Below are 13,639 nucleotides of genomic sequence, written 5' to 3'. Positions count from 1 at the left end.
GCAGTGACTGTGATCTAACATGATGGGTGAAAATAACGGTAAATTTGTTAAATTTTGGTAAAAAGTGTGCTTTTGCATATTATGTTGAGAATACTATTTGTGGTGTAAAATCCACATTTGATTCAACAATGCAGAAGCATATGTTGCTATTAAATAGTTTTTCTAAGAGAAATACTCAGCGCTGGTGAAATGCATTTAACAATGGACTTTAGTGTAGTACGCGCGTGCAGATTTTAATTCAGTCTCATCACACCCTTTTGAAGAAGCTGGTGATTGGAAGTTATGCTGTCACTGTAAAATAGTATATATGTGCTATTCTAATAACGACCTCTGAGATTGTTTCTTAATATCGTTATTAGTTGGATAAAGATTTGGTGTTTCATTTGCATCCATAGCCTTGTTCCTCATTCACAATCTAGAAGCACAATCCTTGTATTTTATTACGTTTGAAGGTATTCCTGGGAGGAAATAGTTCTTTACCTATAGTTATGATAGGACCTTTTTTTGGTGTGAAGACTTTGTGGCCCGAAAACTTCATGTGGGAGTTGCTGGAGAATGCAGAGATATTGACTGAGGCAACCTACCCAGCTGGAACGACAACTGTCTTTATGAACTTTTCACGCCTCTTTTGCTTTCACTGACGTGATCAAGGTTAAAATCAAAGGATAAATTTACAGCCAGAGAAAGGATAGCCTAATTATGCTTGTCTTTTATTGCCTTATGTCCAAGACTAAACTAAGGTCACTATACTCTCTGTATAAGGAGGACTTATACATGCAGATGAGAAAAGCACCTGATCTGTGGCATGCTCCTCTTCCTAGCCAAACCATTAAAGCATTTCCTTGGAAAAACTGGGGATTATGAGACCAGGAGGAGTTCACTCCAGTGCTGCAGTGAATTGTCCTTCTTCAGAGGAAATCCCCTGGGAGACACAGTTCCAGTTACTGTTATCAGAAAGACTGCTGGCTTACTTGTTGTTGTATAAATAGATCCATCCCAAATTGGAGAGTTGCTGGGGGTTGCATTTCTATAACATTTCTCAGAGTGAATTTAGATTTGAGGGCAGACGTGTGACTATAGGAAAGGGACAGGAAAGACTGGAGACAAAAATATACAAGGCCAGACCAGACTGTGGTGAAGGAAGGATGAGGGTTACAAGGATGGCTGTGGATGAGTTATTCATTCAAATCCTGGTTTCCCTTGAAGCTCTGCTGACCACAGAGGCGCATGGGGACAATGAGTTCAGGTGGAAAACCTAAAAGTCAATTTGCTGAGGGAGTGCCCTGAAATCAGAAGCAAACTTTGAATCCTGAAGCAACTCTAGTAGTTTTGAGATAATGATCAGTTAAATACAACTTTTTTTTTTTTTTTTTTCTTGAGAAAGATACTGCACAGAATTTTTGCCTCTAGCTGCTAGCAGTCGTTGTTGTTCTGAGGCTTATGCTTTAGGAGCCAATGAGGGAAAAGAGCTGAAGGGGAAAATATATAAGGACATTTGTCACATTTGACAGCGTAATGTGCACTTGACTTTTGAAGGCTGATGTTTGTTACTGAGACTTCAGACACTTATCCACCAATTTAGGCTGTTGCTTAAAATAACTAGTGGCTCCAGGAGTGAGCCAGACAAAATTATGTCCTTGTGGTCAGCGTGCGTTAGCATTTAGAAACCTAAAAGACCACACATGGTTAAGAGAATAAATTTGGCCATTCATACTAGCATTTGTGGTAGGAACTGTTAGAAAGGAAAAGTATAAATACATGTGGTAAAAATGCAATAAACCAACACGAGATTAAAAAAAATATATAATTGAAGTAAAGCCTCTTATCCCTTGCTTATTTAAGATTCTAATGGCTATATGTGTTAGCACCTGCATCTTCAATAAAAGTATTAAAAAGCTAAACACAGGTCTGTTTAAAATGTTAGCCTGTAGAAAAACATTGATGCAAAGGTATAACCATACACAGCCAGATTGTCCTTGAACTGTCAAGTTGGTCTTAAACTTGAGTGGCAACCTAGCCTGCTCGGCTGCTGAATTGTTTTTAATAGCTTTATTTTGTTTCAAGTATGCTAATATAAATGTAGAAAGTACTTGCTAAATGAATGTCTTTCTTTAAGAGGTGTTTTTATGGGAGAATAGGGAAGTATGTGACATAGAGGTCAAGATGAACTGGACAATAAGACTACATAAAAGATAAACACCAAACCTACCACCACCCTCTGAACTAAAAAATCCTTTGATTTTGGAGTCCTTTGCATTCACCATTGCCACTTCAGAGCACACTTTTTTTTTTTTTTTTTCATGTCTAAAAAGTGAACCAGTACAGCTGAGCTTGACTCCGGAGCTAGAAAAGTGACTCTGAACAATTCAGAAGACTAAATAATTGACTCCTTTCTCAGTATGGTTTTGGGTGGTGGTTGTTTTATTCATTACTAATTTTTTAAATTTTTTTTTGGTATTATTGTGGGTTTGTCATAGGAAGAAAATAGCCAATTATAAAAGCTATTATTTCAGTTTTGATTTTGTTGTACTATGTACCCAACAAAAAATTGATATGAGGTATTTTATTTACCCTATTGCAATATGGATTGTTGTCAAGCTGGCACAGGACTTGGCAACATTAAAGAGAAGAATCTTGTGAAACCCAGGAATGTCAGAATTTAAAAAATTAACATTATTTTCAAACAGAAAGAGTGGGTGATCAGCGTGCAAGTAATTTGGCAACGGCACTATTTTAGGGAGTTCTGGAATATGAAGAGGAGAGGTTGGATGGGTTGTAATGTCAGAACCCACTTATTTTTCCTACACTTACATTCCATGGCTTGCTGCAAAGGGCAGAATGGAAACAGCCCGAAGAATAAACTACTATGTTATGTTCTATGAACCTCCCTGAGCAGCCTTCCCACAAAAAAAAAAAAAAAAAAAAAAAGAGAGGAATTTCCTTCAATTTTTTTTTTGTGTGTGTGTTCGTGTGCAGTTAAAATAACCTGCATCGGGGAAACTGCCCAGAAGTGAAATAAATACTTTTTAAAAGGCTTTTTGCACTGCCCAGCTCGGTTATATGGTTGCGTATTAGCTTCCACTTGGTTGAAAGAATATTAAGATGACAGTTTTGATAAGTAAAAGATAAAGACATTTTTACCCGATGGAACTCAAATCTTAATTCTAAGACGTTTCTTGCTTAGCTTTAAAGGCTCAAAGAGAAGCATTTAGACACTACATTTTATAAAAGATTAAAGCAAATGTGTTTTTTAGGAGTATTTTTTTTCAAAGAGGTAGGTTTTCTCTGAGATTTTTACTGGAAGGGTTTTGTAGAGTTTTTTTTTAAACTTTGTTTTTTATGAGGAAAAGTTTTGGTGATAAATTCTGAGAGTTTTCTCAGAGATCTTTAAAGTATTTTGCCCATCTTGCTTTGCAGTCTATTTTGTGCTTGTTCAATTTATTCAGGATTATATTTCTTGTCTTCCAGTATGAGAGTCTATTTTCAAGATAAACAAGCAATACATTTAATATAACTGTAGGCCAGATAATAGGACTTCTGTACCATTTCTATTGCATGGATTTATTTACATGATTCTACCTAATATCTGTTAGCATAACTGTATTATCAGAAGATTTTTTTTATGCTTTACATGAGAATCTCGTGAATGAATGCTAAAGAGCATTCAAATGGAAAGTTCCAGGAAATTTTTTTTTCTCCAAGCATATTACTCATTTTATTCATTTAATTAAATAGCGACATTGCATTTGAATCTTTCCTACATACAGTTCTGGGAGATTTTTAGTATTGCAGAAGAAGGCTTTCTGTCTGAATAAACAGTAGAAATTGCTGTTGATTTCTAGCTTCTGAAATGAGAGAAATGAGCATCATAAAGCCTTCGCACATCCTAACAGGTTAAAAAACATGTAAAATTATTCCTCAGGAGTGAGCATCTATGTATTGAGGTAATGAAATTTCTTGAGAAACTTTGAATTAACAAAAACTTAGATGCTTCTAATGAAACAGACTGTGCAAATTGTGAAACCAGTAGTGACAAATCTGCATCTGAACATCTCAAGAATTTTAGTTGTACTGGTTTCAACATACTGTTATTACTGACAACCTATTCTTTCTCCTATTTTCCTCACAACTTCCTCCCTTGGCCTGCTCTGTCTTGAAAACAGAATCTGATCTCCTGAAACAGCAGTGTATTATTTAAGTCAGCATCTATCACTTTAGAGTTTAGCTAAACCTTTGAAATATACACTTAGAAGAAATCTTCAGTACTGAAAAGGTTTATTGTTATCCCATTAAGAACTTTTCACAAAGATTGATAGATGCATGTATTGTAGTTAGAAAATCTATGTATATCATGATTGCCAACACATCTGGTATGTTTAAGCCTTGTTCCCCTAAATTTTTATATATTGACATATAATCATGGAAAGAAAATTGGAATTAGTTTCCTCTATCCTTTGAAGTATCACTGGATATATTCTTTCTTCTCTGCATGGCAGGAGGAATGCCAAAACTACATTCGAGTGCTTCTTGTTGGAGGCAACCACCTCTTTACCTGTGGAACCAACGCGTTCACTCCTATCTGCACCAATCGGACGGTATGAGTTACACGTTTCATCCCACAATCTCAAGTCCCTGTTCTGAGCCAGCAGATTAAAAGGCAGAGCATGCTGTGGTTGAGTCCTGGCTATGCGCGTATTGGTGGCTGAGCTGATGTGTAAAAGGCTGATGTAGCTAACGGCAGGCCGAAGAAGAGAGTTAACTGATGATCTCTTTTTGCAGTCTTTTCCTCAGCTGTGGGAGAGAGCAGCTCAGTTCCTCCTACATGCTAATTTTTGTGAATGTGAGGTATATCTAAGACTGCTGCCACTCCCTCAAGTTCGGTTGGCATCAACTGGTTTAGTTATAAAATGTAGTTGGGTAGCTGCATACTGTGTATGTGTAGTTCTAGAGAAGATGAGACTACTTGTATTAATGATTTCTGACTGGTGAGAATGAGAAATCTTGGTTGAGAAGATCTGTCATTCTGTTTCTGGAAAAAAAAATTGTAATGTATGCATATCAGAGAAAGAGAGTCCATTAAGGATCAATAATAGTTATAATAAAAATCAAAATGCCAGTGTTTGGACTAAACTGCCTATTTATTTCAGGAGGGGAGAGGTGTTTAAATATGAAGAATAGCTGTATCACCAAAAAACTGCTTGGCACATTTATTATACTTAAACCTGTTGTACCTTTATTTTCAAATAATATAATAAAATCTTACTGTGGTTTATGGCTGAAAGTATTAAGGCTACTAATTCAGAGAGATAGTTGAACTGGAAAGCTCCTTTTTAAAATCTCTTTCTTCATGGGTGTTTCTTTCCTTGAATACACCAACAAAATAAATAATAACTTTTTGTTTTTGTTGTCGTCTGACCACTTGCTATGGTGAATACCTTAGTTGATTCTGGCACACAGATATGTTTTTCTTTTTTATAATAGCAGTCTGTGTGGAGATAATTAATTTTAGAGTTGCTTCTAGTATAAAACATTTTAGGCATGGTAGCTAATGATTAACTTGCGTGTTTTACATACCAAAGAGGCAAAAGCAAGATGAGGCAACATTACAGTAAAACTTTCTATATGAGACAGTATCAGATTGATGTAAAGGTCAGCTCATTACTGTTGTACAATAACAAAGTGGATAACTGGTGTTTGTGATAGAATTTTGCTCAGATTGATGCAGCTTGCCTGAAATGATATTTTTTCAGGTCATTTTAATCCCTTTTTCTCACTCTTTTACAGTTAAGTAACTTGACAGAGATACATGATCAAATTAGTGGCATGGCTCGTTGTCCTTACAGTCCCCAGCACAACTCCACTGCTCTTCTCACTTCCAGTGGGGAATTATATGCTGCTACAGCCATGGATTTTCCAGGAAGGGATCCTGCTATTTATCGCAGTCTGGGGGCCCTTCCTCCTCTTCGCACTGCCCAGTACAACTCCAAATGGCTGAATGGTGAGTGCTGATGGACCGTGAGACTTCTCTCTTTTTAACCCATGTTCTCCGTATCCATGGTCTTGAAATTCCAATCTGAGAATTTGAATGTTTTTAAAGTATTATTTATCTCATTTTAAAATTATTTTGCACAGTAATTTTTTATATTTTACAGGTATAAATATTATGGCATTTAATTGATAAAGCTGCAGTTTGTAGGTGTGCACTTAAATATGATTCATGTTTGCAGGCATAGGGGTGAGCTGTACTGTATCTCTAAGGCATACTTACATGGCAAAGCTGAGTCAGCCAAGAGCAGTAACTTGCCTTGAGCATTCTTTTCCTGAGTCCTTCAAAAACCTAAGGCAGAAATTAAGCAGTTTAGAATGGACTGACTTCTTCTGCCTTTTCCTGCAGATCCCAGCCTTCACAAGAAGAAAAAGTGCTTTCAAGCTGCTTAGGTGGCAGACTGGCATTTTTGACACTTAGTATAGCCGAAGGGTAGGGACTAGTCTGCAAAACATATCATAAAATTGTGTTGTAGCAATGACTCCGTGTCATGGATGTGAATCACACGATGAGGATTTCCAGCTCGGAGAAGCTGTAAACAGATAGCTATTCCTGAGATGTAACAGGGCCAGGTGCTATTTTATGTATTACAAAAAAGCAGCAGATTCTTCTAAAATGAAAATATTATTTAACATAAAATGTGAAATTATGTGTATTATAATTTGCCCATGCTTGAAAAAGACCCATATTTTCATAATGCATGCTACATGACACAACAGTCGCTATACCCACAGTTTATTTCATGTTACGATGAGATTATTCTCATGCTTGAAATTAGTACAAATATAAATCCTTCTAGCTTCAGAACATTAGGTCAGCTGCAAGTGACAGACTTTATTTTGGGTATTTCAGTTCTCATATAATCTGAACGTTGAATCGTGCATACTTGCTTAGTGTGTTTTTCTTATACAAAGAAACAATCAGAGGTAGCTTGGAGAAATTTGTGACCTTCTCTGAAGGTCAGCTGATTTTAGAACATTAATTAACAAAACAAACCCAAACTGTATGGAACATAACAGAATTATAGCAGTGCAAAAGAAAAGTGAGAGAGAAGATGAACTCATTGCATAGATATCCCTGTTCAGGCAGCTTTTGTCCGCACAGCCATGGTATTGGAACTAATTGCTGTGCCACACCTGGGTGCTTCTGTCAAAGGGTAAAAATTCTTCATACTGAATTTTCAGTTTAACTGGATGTGTTTTATGCCAAAGGGCACACTAAAATTCATCCGGTGTCCGTCGTCTCCCCCCCCCCCCCTCCCCGACTACTCTAATTAATCAGGTACACTGTATTTACATTTTGTCTATTTAAAGCTTCAGCTGCACCTATGCATTCTCAGTTAGAGCTTATTCTTCTGCCTCAAACTGTTTAGAATTAAGTTGCCAGGAAAGTGTGGCTTTTATCTTTGGGGAGGAAGAACAGGATGAGTTTTGTAATTGGAGCCAGTTCAAGCAAATCTAATAAAAGCCTGGAAGGAGCCCAGTTACCTATGCAAAAGAAGGGGTAATGTCTTCTAGGGTGGCTAGAAGTTGGGGATTCATCTGCTTTTATGTCAATTTCCCTGCTCATATGTGACTCAGCACCAAGAAACTGCATTAGTTTTTCAGTACTTAGATGGAAGTGAAGATTTTACTGCTTTCTATGAGAAAGTAACAGATAACACAGCAGTCAGGGATCAGATTAGGAGAGCTAAAGCCTGATAGAATTAAATCTGGCCGGGGACATCAAGGGCAACAAGAAAAACCTCTACAGGTATGTTGGTGATAAAAGGAGGACTACAGAAAATGTGAACCCTCTCTGGAAAGAAATGGGAGACATGATTACCCGGATATGGAGAAGGCTGAGATACTCAATGACTTCTTTGCCTCAGTCTTCACTGGCAAGAGCTCCAGCTGCACAGCCCAAGTCACAGAAGGCAAAGGCAGGGACTGGGAGAATGAAGAACCACCCACTGTAGGAGAAGATCAGGTTTGAGACTATCTAAGGAACCTGAAGGTGTACAAGACCTTAGGAAATTGGCAGATGAAGTTGCTCAGCCACTGTCCATCATATTTGAGAAGTTGTGGCAGTCCAGTGAAGTTCCCACTGACTGGAAAAGGGGAAACACAGCCCCTAGTTTCAAAAAGGGAAAAAAGGAGGACCCAGGGAACTACAGGCCGGTCAGCCTCACCTCTGTGCCAGTCAAGATCAGGGATCCGACCCTCTTGGCAATTATGCTAAGGCACATGGAAGAAAAGGAGGTGATTGGTGACAGCCTACATGACTTTACTAAGGGTAAATCATGCCTGACAAATTTGGTGGCCTTCTATGATGGGATTACGGATGTTGGTGTATAAATGAAGAGCAACTGACATTGTCTACCTGGACTTGGGCGAAACATTTGACACTGTCCTGCACGACACCTTTGTCTCTAAATTGGAGAGACATGGATTTGACGGATGGACCACTCAGTGGATAAGGAATTGTCTGGATGGTTACACTCAAAGTGTTGTAGTCAACAACTTGATGTCCAAGTGGAGATCAGTGATGAGTGGCATTCCTCAGGAGTCAGTACTGGAACCAGTGCTCTTTAATATCGTCGGCAACATGGGCAGTAGGATTGAGTGCACCCTCAGCAAGTTTGCTGATGACACCAAGCTGTGTGGTGTGATTGACACGTTGGAGGGACAGATGCCATCCAGAGGGACTGTCCTGGTTTCAGCTGGGACAGAGTTAGTTCTTTTTAACAGCTAGAAGAGCTCCGTGTTTTGGTTTTAGTCTGAGAGTTGCTCTGAGAAGAATGTTGACAGCGCACTGATGTTTATAGCTGGCACTGAGGTCTCAAGGACTTTCCATCTTGCCGTGTTCTTGCCAGTGTGCAGGAGCACAACAGGATAGGGGAGAGCATAGCTGGGATAGGGGTTCCACGACTCTCCTTATGGTTTGTACTTAGACTTAGGATTGAGGGCTAAACTGGCCAATTAGTATTCCATATTATGCAGGGTTATGCCCAGCATAAAAGTGAGGATTAGCCAGAAAGAAGGGCCTTTGCTCTTCTGGGGCTTTCACTCTCGGACTCTTGGAGTGTTCTCTCTCTCTCTCTCTCTTTTGGACCTCTTGCTCATCTGAGATTGCAGTGTCAGGACTTATCTGTTTCAGGATCATTAGTCCAGGATGGGATGGGCCTTGGTCAAGAGGTTTAGTATTGTAGTATTTCATAAAAATAATAGACTGCCTTAGCAGTCTGCTTTGGACATTATTAAATGATAGCAAATAAATTGGATCTTTCATTAAGAAAAAAAGTACACCTTGATTTACAGCTGACATGATGTTTATATGAGTCTCTCTAAGCTCTCAGTGTAACATAAAGTTTAAATCATATCCAGAGTTGACAGTTATAGTGTGCTCAAAATTAGACTTTGTTTTAGAGTTGATCTGCAAAGTGCAACAGGGGCAGAATTCATCGTTGTTTGCTCTAGAGGACAGATGGAATAGTTGTATTTGTGGTCTACAAGCTGCAGTAGGTCCAGATTGGAGAGGAAAAGCCTTCATTGCTTAGACTTAGAAACTTCTTCTGTAGTCCAACATTTACAGTTAGTAAAGGTATTTTTCCTTTCAGTTCACCTCCTCAAATCAGTAAATATTTGATCTGATGCTTCAGTGTGAAAGTTTGTCTTAGTCTATAATATCTGTTTGCTTCACTTAGTCAACAAAAAGGCAAAACAGATTAAAGAAAAACATGAAATCCCAATCAATTCCTTCCTGTTTCATCACATGGAGAAACGCTGGGACGTTTGGTTTCATAATTTGCCAAATGTCTTTCTTTACAATTGCTTGGATCTCCAACTATCTTGAAATACATTGTAGTTTTCTTTATCCTAGACATACAATCATAGATGCTATTGGAACATGTTAAATAAATAAAAACTTTGTTCTCAATGTCAAGACACTTAATGAGTGGGCAGACCATAGATGATTAAAATGTAATCTTATATCAGATGTAGCCTTGAAATAGAAAAAAAAATAAATAGAATCTCATACAGATTAGAAGCCTTTCCGGTTGAGAAGAGTATAGGATTGTTTGGATTGTTCTGTTCTGCCGGTAGACATAATATTATCGTTTTTTCCTCTTGCTGCCCTAAGCATTTGCTTATTAGATACTCTTAAAGTAGTTCTTCCGAGGCCATTTTCTTAAAACATTTTACTTTATATAAAGCTTATTAATTTAGAGCAGGTACTTTTAGTCTTCACAAGTAGCAGTAAAAGTAAAATTCTTACAAAAGTGGTTTGATTAGTGGGGTTTAATACAGCTCTGAATCCATTCCTATTATTGTTAGTGTATTTTTATTACAAGTCTTGCTGCTAGTAGGATATGTGGAGAGAAATTATGACCTAAGAACAAAAATTAATCCTTTCACTTTTGCTTTTAAGGATTAATGGAAATGACTGTAATAATTCAGGGTTATTCTTTCATTTTTCTCCTTTTTAATGAAAAGCCTTGACATTACCTAGTGCAAGCTTTTCTTCCTATGTAGTATTTTATGTAACTCAAAACCAGTATGTTCTTGAGATTTGCAATTTGGTCTTTAGCTTCCAGATAATAGACCTTACTGAAAATATGCTAAACATATGCTGCCAGTTGTTGCTCATTATGCAAGAAGATAAATAATTGTTTTCTTTTGGTTGTGCCACCCATGAGGCCGGTTCTGTTCTTTTCTGTGTATCATGCTTTTTGCCAGTATCCTAAAATGGGAGGGAAATGCCTTCTGGTTTTGAAACCCATCCTTAGACTTCTTCACTAGAGATGCTACCAGAGGAAAAATTTGAGCAGTTGTTCTGTTTGTTCCTTTCAAAGCTATACATCTTCTCCCAGATGGCAGTGACAGAGTAAGAGAGCAGTAGATTGATGTGAGATGGAGATGTCTCCTCTGAAATCCTTTCTTCAATGCCACACTACGTTATTACAAAACATCTCCATAGCATTTCCTCACCCATCTAAAATTGTAGATACAGGCAGCACTATCCATGAAGGCAGAATTTTTTTCCTCATATCTACCCTAGGTAAACAGCAAGGTCCACTTCCCATTTATGAAAAGACTGGGAGGCTACTGAGGACAGAGTCTGTTCTTTTATGTCTCATCTAGCCTGCTCATGTCAGGTGCAAATTGGAGAGGCTGAACGAGGAAGCAAGAAAGGCACCTCTGCAAGCAGATCATCTGTGCCCAGCCACATAGAGGTGTGACAGGAGCATCAGCCTTATTAATGCAGAAAACTGTAAAACACAGTGAGCCAGAGAGAATGAAAGAACTTAGGACTGAAATACATCTCAACCAGGGGAAGGTAGAATATATTGAATTTCGAGGGACATGAAAAACAGCATTCACCAAAGAAAGGAGGAGGACAGAAATATTGGAGGCAGAGATAGAATTTCAGTAGCAGACTTACCAAGCCTTGAGGTGAAAGGAAAAGGGGATGATTATGAAAATGAACTCTGGCTTCCTTTTAGTTATGGAAAAAAAAAAAAAGAAAAGAAAAAGAAAAGGAAAAAGAAAAGAGGACCGGGTCTGCAGGGAAAGCCCTTTGATCATCTCCCTCCCTGCAAAACTGGATCCAAGAAAAAAATAATGGCAGTCCAAATGTTTGGCAAGAAATGGTGAAGCCATCATAATTGGGTTTTCTTTCCATATCATACCTGCTAGTTGGCAAAATCTGCTTAAAGAAAGTTGGGGTTTTTTTTTGTTCTTGTGTATGAGGAATTCTGGATTCAGAGTTTTAAGTAAACATCCAAACTTCTGGATCTTCTGGATGCCTATAGCCCAAACCTCTAGAGATTCTGAGTGAATTAAGTTAGTCCTCTATATTTTTTGATCCTCACCCCTTCCGCAATATACTGTTATGCAAGGTGTCTATCCAGTGGATATACGTGATGCAAAATCCACTGAACTCCAGATGGAACTCTCAAAGACTTGAGAAGATATTAGATCAGAGTAGAGAATGGTTTCTGTCACTAAGTCTGTTACTGGCAAATTTGCATCAGCAAAATGGTATAATAAATTGCAGAATATTATGCTACGTAAGAGCACTTTACCTTGAAAATCAAGGAGATTTATTTGAAATAAACAACAGACAATAAAACAAGGAATTTTGTAATACCATATCTGAAAACTATTTTTCAGAAAAGAAATAATTGGATTTCGGAATTTATTAGAATACATCAGTAAAATGTAATGTCTAATGAGTGCATCCACTTTTATGGTTATACTCAATTGTAATATAAAATCTATCAGCAATATAAGAGAAGATAGGAAAAAATTTCTAGCATACACACTTCTAGTGTATTTTGCAGTCCTTGCTTTTCCATACCCATAAAATCTTCAATTTAGCAAAAGGAAAAGAATGTAAAAGAAATCATGGAGAGCTGAGGCATTGCAGAAGAAACAGTAGTCAAAATAGACTGGTAGCCACCTATGCTGTCACAGGCTAACATTTTAAGCATATGTCCTAGATAATTATGGAACACAGAATAAAAAATAGTTTTAATAAATGATGATTTCCTCCATTTTTGTACCAGGACTTGCCATTTTACAGTTCGGCTCCTGAGGATGGGTATAGCTATGATGACTACAAGTTATGTATTACTTTCAAGATGCTGAACACTATAGGAAAATTTTACTCTACGAATAAGATTTGCCCTTAAACATTCATAAGCAGTGATGCCTTGGTCAGCCTAATGCAACACCTGTACTGTTTTCCAACAGCTGCAGAGGGCTACGCTAAATGAATATACTTAATGATTATACTGAGATGGTAAAATGCAAATAGGAAAATGACTTCATTAATTGTGTCAGTAAGGTGAAAGAAAATAAAATAGACTGGCACATTTGGAGCTTAAATTCTTTCTATTATTTTAAGCTTCCCTTTTGGAGAACATTTTTAGCTGAAGGTTGAACTTTTTTTCAAAAAAACTCAAAGGCAGTTTCCTAGAATTTAATGTCATTAAGTATTTGGCTGAATACAAATATTTTGAAGAAATCGTTCTTTGTAGGCCAACAGTATGAAGGTGTGATTCATTTATCTAGTGAGGTCAATGAACAAGCTCCGGACAGATGTTGTTCAGCATTGGACCAGTATCTAGACTTCTAAGATTTTGAATTTATTGTACAGACATATATCTATGTATGTGTCTTATTTTGTATATATATATATAAAATCTCATCTGTGTCTAGATCTGACAAACTTCTAATTTTAGCTTTCTCTTCGTATTTCTGGGGTTAATTTCACTTTTGGGTCGCTGAATGCCTCATATTTGAGATATGAGTGGTCATTTCTCATAGGGGCAATCAGTGGAAATCACAGCTCTTTCTTGCTCACAGCAGGCTTTGGACCTTATGATCCTTGAGGTTAATTGCTGTTACCACCAGAAAGACAGATAGATCATTCCCTGTCATTTGGTTCACTCTGGAAACAGTAACATCCACTAACTAGGTAAATTAAGTAATTTTAGTCTACTGCAGAGGATGTGGATTTTTATAGAGTAAAGAGCACAAGCGAACTTTCTTGCTCCAAAGCTCAGGAAGCGAGAAGAAGCCAGGAGTACTTCAGATGCTCTCACAG

The 13,639-nt window shown here is 37.6% G+C and overlaps 1 protein-coding gene across 1 annotated transcript in view; it reads left to right on the top strand.

Annotated features, from left to right (window-relative positions):
* Nucleotides 1-13,639, top strand: part of SEMA5A (semaphorin 5A) — a 236,043-nt gene that overhangs the window by 82,341 nt on the left and 140,063 nt on the right. Inside the window, exons 5-6 of the mRNA XM_086609066.1 lie at nt 4,497-4,595; nt 5,785-5,998. Of these exons, the coding sequence (XP_086465192.1) occupies nt 4,497-4,595; nt 5,785-5,998 (313 nt within the window). The remainder of the gene's footprint in view (nt 1-4,496; nt 4,596-5,784; nt 5,999-13,639) is intronic.

The sequence above is a fragment of the Tauraco erythrolophus genome, chromosome 3 (genome assembly GCF_009769465.1).
Source record: "Tauraco erythrolophus isolate bTauEry1 chromosome 3, bTauEry1.pri, whole genome shotgun sequence".
NCBI lineage: Eukaryota > Metazoa > Chordata > Aves > Musophagiformes > Musophagidae > Tauraco > Tauraco erythrolophus.
Note: the sequence above shows the minus strand (reverse complement) of the source record. Positions and strands in the feature narration are given on the sequence as shown.